Here is an 8,853-nt window from a genome sequence, read left to right on the forward strand (position 1 = left end):
ATATTTTATAAGATTATTAAGAAGAAAAGTAAAAATTACCAGAATCCTACCATTGTAAGATAAATACTGTCATCCTTTCAGGAATTAATCTACCAATCTCTTGCTTTCCCTTCTCACACACTATTTCACATAAATGGGATCTTTTATTTTTCAGACGACAATGTGTCATGGTTATAAAATACAGATATACGTGTGTGTGTGTGTGTGTCTATCCTGAATATCTTTGTATGAAAATGACATCATTTATGTCCTAAAAACCCCGTTGCTGTCGAGTTGATTCCGACTCATAGCGACCCTGTAGGACAAGTAGTGCTGCTTAACAGGGTTTCTAAGGAGCGACTAGTGGATTTGAAATGCCGACCTTTTGGTTAGCAGCTGAGTTGTTAACCACTATACCACCAGGGCTCCACTCATTTATGTCCTACTTAGAAAATCTATTGGTGCATGTTTAACTTTTTCCAATTTCAAATATTTTAAACTAGGGATTCCCAAAGTATAGTCTGGCATTTTAGGTGGTATATGGTCTCCTTTTAATTTTTAATAATCATGTACTTATTTTTACAGTTATGGAGTATGATACTGGCTTCACATTTATGTGAATATTACAAAGTTTCCTCTTAAAATAAGCTTAACTTCAGTTTAAAAAAAAGTGAATTAATTTAAAGAAATGTTAAATAAACAGTAGTACAATTGACACTGGATAGGATAAAAATATGAAGGTGGGATATGAATATCTAATGTTTGAAAACTATAGTTCTAAACAATGTTTTGGTAAAGATTATTTTATATGAATCTTTTAAAATCTTTAATTTTTTCACAGGGAAGTATTTAAAACATACAACATTGCCATGGACTACATTACTGTTGCACTCCTGATCTGGAATTTTGGTGTGGTGGGGATGATTTCCATCCACTGGAAAGGTCCACTTCGACTCCAGCAGGCATATCTCATTATGATCAGTGCCCTCATGGCCCTGGTATTTATCAAGTACCTTCCTGAATGGACTGCGTGGCTCATCTTGGCTGTGATTTCAGTATATGGTAAAAACCCAGGACTGACATATTGTTTGTCACAGAAGTGCCTCACTGCTGTGTTTTTCTTCCTCTTTTAGTTATCTTGACTTAAGGAAAATGATGTAACAGAACTGACTTAAGGAAAATCATAACAGTTACAACCCATAGCCAATCATTAATAATTAGCTATATTATCTTTTTCATATAAACATTTCAAAAATTTGGAGATCTTAATGTTTTATTACTGTCCCCAGTTTAACTCAGTGATGGGTTACTGGAAGGAGCCATGGACTTCTGGTCAGAAGACTTGGATTCAAATCCCATCTCTACCACTATGACCTTCGGAAAGTGACTCAGGTTCTTTAAACTTTAGTTGCCAGTTTGTAAAATGTGAACAATGCTTCTCAGGGCTGGAAGAGTTCAGTATATTAAATCCGTGTTGAAAAGCATTAGCAGAGTGCTTGGCACATAAAATGCTCAATAAATATTTAAAATCAAATTAGGTTACCTACTTTTTATAAGGCAACTTGGGCAGAATTATTCTTTTGAAAACAAAGCTTGTTTGGGTAGTGTGAGATTCACATTCTTTAACAAACCAATGTGGCAGTGGTCCTAAACACTCAGAATGTACCCCAACTATGAATAACCCAGGCAGCTGTACAGGTATGTGCTCTGGATATCGGCCCTACATTTAGGCCAAAAAGAGGTCCATTCCCAGAGGTGAGTATATGGTCTGTGTATTGTGATAAGACAGTGCTCTTTTATCATTGTTCAGATGCTTTTTAAAATGTCACTTGACCAGTAGTAGGAAACCTTGTCATCCCCATTTGATTGACAGTCTATGGAAGTAGAATTGAACTGGTTCTGTCCTATTTGAGAAATAGGCAAAACTCTGTAGAACCAGAAGTCATATACTCTCTATGCCAAACTTCCATAATGGCCTTATGTTACATAATAAAAAACCACCAGAGTCCTACTGTCTGAAGATAAGTGCTATCATGTTTTCAGGAATTAATACACCAATTCTTGCTCTCCCTTCTCACACAGTATTTCACATAGATGGTATGTTTGTTTTTTTTTTTTTCAGGCAATACTATGTCACGGCTACATTCTGTCTGTATGTGTGTGTGTGCATGCTTGAATATATAGTTTAGAGAATACTTATCTATTATTGTATAGCTGCGATTAAGAATTCCAGTTCTGTAGACAGACTACCTGGGTTCAGTCCAGACTCTTCTATCACTTACTGCCTACATGGCTGCAGACAAGTTACTCGACCTCTAAGTCTCAGTTATTGCGAGGATTAAATTAAATAATACATGTAAAACATTTAGGACAGTATCTGTCAAAAAATGTCAGCTGGTTTTTTTTTTTTTTAATACAATATTGTGAAGTAAGCAAGGCAGTTATTATTCTTGTTTTACTGCTAACAAACCCAAGGTTTATAGAAGTAAATGATTTGCCCAAGCTTATATTGTTTGATCTAGAATCTGAATCCCAAGTCCAGTATTCTTTCTATTACACTACACTACTTCTTCCACACCTAAAACAAACAATTATCTCCACAGAGCTTTGAGTTCTTTAAAATAAGAGATTTTTATACCCAGTAATCAGTGATTTTCAACTCCATTTTATAAGGCCTCAAGATGTTTTAATATGTCACAAAGGTTTTGAAATTCTCAAAAAAAAATTAATTTTAATTTACTTTTATCTAAAAATAGAAGAGTTTCGAGCAGCCATCTAAGGTACAACTATTAGTCTGTACTCATCTGGAGCAAAAGATAATGAAAGAGACTAGAGACTCAAAGAAGAAACTAGTCCACAGGACTAACTGACCACACGAACCATGGCCTCTTCTAGCCTGAGATCAGAAGAACTAGATACTGCCTGGCTACCACCACCGTTCTGACCAGGGACACAATAAAAGGTCCTGGATATAATGGGGAAAAAATGTAGAACAAAATTCAAATTCCTAAAAAAAGGTCAGACTTAAACTGAACCGATAGAGAGTAGAGAAACCCCCAAGACGATTATCGTAAGATACCCTTTGAACTTGGAACTGAAGCTACTCCTGGAGGTCACGTTTCAGCCAACTAATAGATTGGCTTATAAAATAAACAATATCACCTGTGAGGAGTGTGCTTCCTTAAACAATCAACTATATGAGACCAAATGGTCAACATTTACCTGAAAGCAAAAACGAGAAGCCAGGGAGGGGCAGGGAAACTAGATCAATGGACAGAACAAACAGAACAGAAATAATGAGAATGCTGACACATTGTGAAAATTGTAACCAATGTCACAGAACAATATGTATAAAAATTGTTAAATGGGGACCTAATTTGCTATGTTAACTTTGGCCTAAAACACAATAAGATATTTTTAAAAATAAACACATAAAAATAAAAGTTTATCATTTAGCAATTCTGTAAAGAGGACTGTATCATAAAACCAAAATGATTACATGATGTGTTGAAAAATCTCAATATTTCAAAGCAAGGCAAATTTTCCACTTCTGATTCAAAATAAACTGTAAGTTGTGAGAGCAGAAATTGCTTTATGTGTGTAAGTGTGTGTTATTATCGCTGTTCAAGGAGACGTGACCACTTGGAAGTAAGAGGTTTTTAAATTAAATGCATCTGAATAACAGTTATGTCAACACAAGCTATTAAGTCTTCCTTTATAAGTTTAGCAACCCCTATTTTATATTTTTAAATATTGGAAGTTATTTTCTACATTTCTTTATTCTCAATTTTCATAACACTGAGAAAATGTTAGAAAAATTGCAGTTAATGGAAAGAGATGGTGGCAGATCAGAAGTAAGAATAACTTAGGCATATTGCTTCCTTCCTCTCTGAGTTGCTGTTTTTGTAAAGTAAGGTTGGCGTTATTTGCCATTTTCAGTACCACATGTGTTCTAAGACCTGAATATTTGTGAAGTACTTTTATTTGACAGGAGAACTAAAGAAATACTAAAATTTCTCATGCAAAGAGATATAAATTACCTTGTTTCATTTAAATTTTACTGCTCTCATATTTCAAGTGTTCCTGAGTAGTACATATACTATTCTTTTATTTTTTTATTTTAGCAAAATCTCTATTACATACGCCATTTTTAAAAAGGAGAAGGGGCTTATTTCTTCTATTCTGTTCTTTGTATTTGGGAAAATTCTATTAAATCTGCTCTATTAAGTTCCTCTCTGAGTAACTCTGTAGGTCGTAAGTATAATTTGTTTGGAAATGGCTTGTTCCCATTTCTGCTTGTTATAAGTTGACCACTGCTCTAGAATAGTTCTGTCTTGTCATTGTCTCTGCCTCCTTCCTTCAAACTGGTGAGAGCCCAGAGCTGATTCTCTGTAGACTAAGCAAATAACAGTCAAACTCAAAATAAAATTTCCACAGATCTTATATTACTGTGTGGTTTTGGTCCCCCCCCCCCACCGCCAGCCACAAGTTTACCTGCCATTTATTTCATATTCAACCTCTTTGTGTCCCCCTCCACCTCCCCTAAAAAAGCATTAAACCTTTTTCCCTTGATTAATTCCTCCCTAACACACCCATTTACATGTTTAGCCAGTACATTTTATTGAATGTCTTTTTTATTTTCTCTTTCTAGATTTAGTGGCTGTTTTGTGTCCAAAAGGTCCACTTCGTATGCTGGTTGAAACAGCTCAAGAGAGAAACGAAACTCTCTTTCCAGCTCTTATTTACTCCTGTAAGTATTTCAGAATGATGTTGAATTAGTAATCACCTTAGAATTTATAGGAACTCAAACATAGTTATGGCCATTATCATGGCACTTTTTCTCATCAGAAATGCATAGTAGCATTTATGCAGCACCTGCAAATCTCTTTGTTTCCTGCAAACTGTTGTCTTCTACCTGACATTGGTTCAACAGAGTTTTCAATATGGGTGAGAAGGGAAGAAATGTTTAGAGAATGGGGACCCAGTATCCCCATTTAAAATCTTATTAGTCAAGAGTTATGTAGCATTTGTGTATGTGTATATGTATATATATACACACATATATGTATGTATGTATATGTGTTTGTGTATATATGTATTTTTTTGCAGGTTATATATATATATATATATTTAGCAGGTGAATATTACCCTAGTTAATTGGAAGAGTTGTACTATTCCTTCAGCATGCGTTTACCATGTTTTTTGTTTCAGAGTTGTACTCTTCCTAGTCATTCAGTAAATATTTATTGAGCATAAGCCTAATCTACTTCTAGAACACTGTGGAGGACAAAAATATGATTAAGACACCTTACCCTCCCTCAGAGTCCATTTGCTTACAATTTGAGGTGAGATAAGTATATAAATAAGCAACATCCAAGGCAAAGTGTTTTCAGTTTCCTAAGAGGCACAGTCAAAGTGCAGGGAGAGTTCAAAAGAGGGAGATACCAAGTCTGGTTGGGGAACCAGTGAGGACTTCATGGACTAGACAGCAAATTTGGATTGAACCTCGGAAGGACAGGTAGGATTTCAACAAGCACAGGTGGAGGATACGTTTCCAAAAGTGGGCTCATTTTGAAGATTGGCTTGGAGTGGATATAAACACAAATATGAAAAGTTTTAAATCAGCTTTCTCAACTATTCTTTGAAAATACAATCCTTTTATGCATTTATAGACTCCCGGTTAAGGGTATTCCGTTTACAAAAGGATCTTATCTTCAGGATATGTGAGCATTTTTGTTTGTTCTCTATTTCTTTCTTACTGTCAGGGAAAATGCACACCTACTCTTTGGACTAGATCATTCTCCCATAGTAGTCACTAGCAGAGGTAGTCACCTCTGGTAGCTTATCTAAACATGAAGCTAACAATTGAGTAGATCATTTTATGTGAAGCTTTTCTTTGATTTCATATCAGTTGGGAGGGGTGTTAAAGCGTATTAGGTTTTTAATCTGCATATTTTCCTTTTGATCTAAGTTTTTTGGGTTTAAGGGTTAAGGGAAGTTGTTTTTAATATTAATAATAATAGTTTATTCAATAAATTATATTCTATTCATGATTTTGTACATCAGGAGTCAGCAAATTATTGCCTGTAGCCAAATCTGGACATGGCCTGTTTTTGTACAACCTGTGAGCTAAGAATGGTTTTTACATTTTTCAAGAGTTGCTTAAAAAAGAAGAATATGGGACAGAGACCAGATGTGACCCACAAAACCTGAAGTATTTGCCATATGGCCCTTTACAGAAAAAGTTTACTGACTCCTGATTTCTATATAATGTTAAATGTTAAAACAGCAGGGTTTGTAGCTATATTTTTTCCTTACTTGCATAAAGAAAGAAAAGCAAATACCTGTTGCCTTCATTGCCAAATCCATAAACCTTGTACATGGTGATTTTATCTGCCCTTTTCTTTCTCTTCTTTGTATTTGGATTCAGTTAAACAGTGTATTGCTCGCCTGGCTTTTACTGACTTTGATCATGTTAGTTGGGTTATCGTATAACGGAACTTGTTTGACTTCAAAAATTAAACAATGGTGAATGATCAAGTGTGGCTGTTGTAGAATTTCAGCCTCTTTGGTTGTGTGTTTCTTTCACAAGTTAATCAAGAAGCCTAAGAGTATTAGGAACATGGATAAAGCTATACAATCATAGTCATAAAAAGCCAGAGATACATAGATGCCAAATATCTTGTTTAAAATTACTTAATGTGACCAGATTGGACTCAGGCTACTGTTAATATTTGGTTCCTGCTATAGCCCTACATGGCACATGTTTACATGTAGTTTTGTATTATTGTTGGTGTATCTTTGGGATAAATTCTTTAAAGTGTAATTGCTGGGTCCAAGAATAAATACACATGTACTTACGCTAGATATTACCAAATTACCCTCCAAAAGACTTGTACTATTTTTCATTTCGACTTACATTGTATAAGAGAGAGTAGCACAATTTGAAAGTATTCACCTTGTCTCTTAACTAAAATGTGAGAGACTGAGAAAGAGGTTATGTAAGTCTATATGCTTGTATATATAGCTATATTGATATATATATGTATTTTTGTGGAAGGGACATAGAACAGACCAATGGACTGTCTGGTGTCTTTATGTTTATTGCATTTACTCTTCTTCTTTTTTTTCCTAACTCCTTGTATATAACAAAGTTTAGCATTGCTAAAAATCCCAGAAGTGAGACCTAATGTGAAGGAAACTGTGTGCGTCTTTAGAATTGTAATTGTTTGCTGAGGCTTTTGTGAACCCCAGCTTTGTCCTCAAATGTAATTCCAATTAATAATTTTCATCAATGAGTTCATATTACTTTAAGAGATTCAGCTAGTCCAGCTATTGTTGCAGTGGAGTCTGGCTAGCCTGAACAGTTTTCCTTCTGGTTACTTTTCAGGGACAGCATCATGATGATGAATAGTTTTGCTGTAGCAGCTGAAGTTTAAATGTTATAGTAAAATCTAGTTTCAGAATTTTTTCTTACCTGCCAATATAAAAAAAAATTTTTGGTTTTTAACATGCATTTACCTCTGGTTGTTAAGGATTCTTTTTTTTTTTTTTTTAATTGTTGTAGTTAAATGAAGTTTACATTTCAAGTTAGTCTCCCATACAAAAATTTATACATCTGTTGTTATGTGACCCTAATTGCTCTCCCCGTACTGTGGCAGCACAGTCCTCCCTTCCACCCCTGATTCCCCATGTCCATTCAACCAGCTCCTAACCCTCTCCGCCCTCCCATCTCGCCTCCGGACAGAAGCTGCCCGTTTGGTCTCTTGTATCTACTTAAGCTAAGAGGCACATTCCTCACCAGTATCACTTTATGTCCCACTGTCCAGTCCAATCTCTGTCTGAAGAGTTGGCCTTGGAAATTGTTTTAGTTCTGGGCTGATAGAGAATCTGGAGGCCATGCTTTCCGGGGTTCCTCCAGTCTCAGACCATTAAGTCTGGTCTTCTTACTAGAATTTGAGTTCTGCACCCCACCCTTCTCCTGTCCCATCAGGGACTCTCTTTTGTGGTCCCTGTCAGGGCAGTGATTTGTGGTAGCTGGGTACCATCTAGTTCTTCTGGTCAAAGGCTGATGAAGTCTCTCATTTATGTGGCCTTTTCTGTCTCTTGGACTAATACTTTGCTTGTGTCTTTGGTGTTCTTCGTTCTCCTTTATTCCAGGTAGTTGGGACCAGTTGATGCATCTTAGGTGGCTGCTTGCAAGCTTTTAAGACCCCAGATGCCACTAACCAAAGTAGGATGCAGAACAGTTTCTTAATAAGCTTTGTTATGCCAGTTGACCTAGATGTCCCCTGAAAGCATGGTCCCCAGACCCCTACCTCTGCTACTCTGTCCCTCAAAGTGTTTGACTGTATTCAGGAAACTTCCTAGCTTTGGTTTAGTCCAGTTGTGCTGACTTCCCCTGTAGTGAATGCTGTCCTTTCCTTCACCTAAGATAATTCTTATCTACTATCTAGTTAGTAAATAACCCTTGCCCCCGCTTTCCATCATCCTAACCATCAAAGAATGTTTTCTTCTGTGTTTAAACCTTTTCTTGAGTTCTTATAATAGTGGTCTTATACAACAGTTGTCCTTCTGCGATGAGTTAATTCACTCAGCATAATGCCCTCCTGATTCCTCCATGGTATAGGATGTCTCACAGCTTCATTGTTGTTCTGTATCGTTGCCTACTATTCCATTGTGTGGATATACCATAATTTGTTTATCCGTTCGTCTGTTGATGGGCGCCTGGGTTGTTTCCATCTTTTTGCTGTTGTGAACAGTGCTTCAATGAACACGGGTGTGCGTGTATCTATTTGTGTGACGGCTCTTATTTCTCTAGGATATATTCCAAGGAGCGGGATAGCTGGATCGTATGGTACTTCTATTTCTAGC

The 8,853-nt window shown here is 36.2% G+C and overlaps 1 protein-coding gene across 5 annotated transcripts in view; it reads left to right on the forward strand.

Moving 5' to 3' along the window:
- The window catches only part of PSEN1 (presenilin 1), a 75,011-nt gene that overhangs the window by 48,065 nt on the left and 18,093 nt on the right, over positions 1-8,853 (forward strand). For all 5 annotated transcript variants that reach the window (XM_023726352.1, XM_004371014.2, XM_023726353.1 and 2 more), the window contains 2 exons: positions 821-1,041; positions 4,631-4,729. In XM_023726352.1, coding sequence (XP_023582120.1) covers positions 821-1,041; positions 4,631-4,729 — 320 coding nt within the window. The remainder of the gene's footprint in view (positions 1-820; positions 1,042-4,630; positions 4,730-8,853) is intronic.

The sequence above is a fragment of the Trichechus manatus genome, unplaced genomic scaffold (genome assembly GCF_000243295.1).
Source record: "Trichechus manatus latirostris isolate Lorelei unplaced genomic scaffold, TriManLat1.0 scaffold00010, whole genome shotgun sequence".
Lineage (NCBI taxonomy): Eukaryota > Metazoa > Chordata > Mammalia > Sirenia > Trichechidae > Trichechus > Trichechus manatus.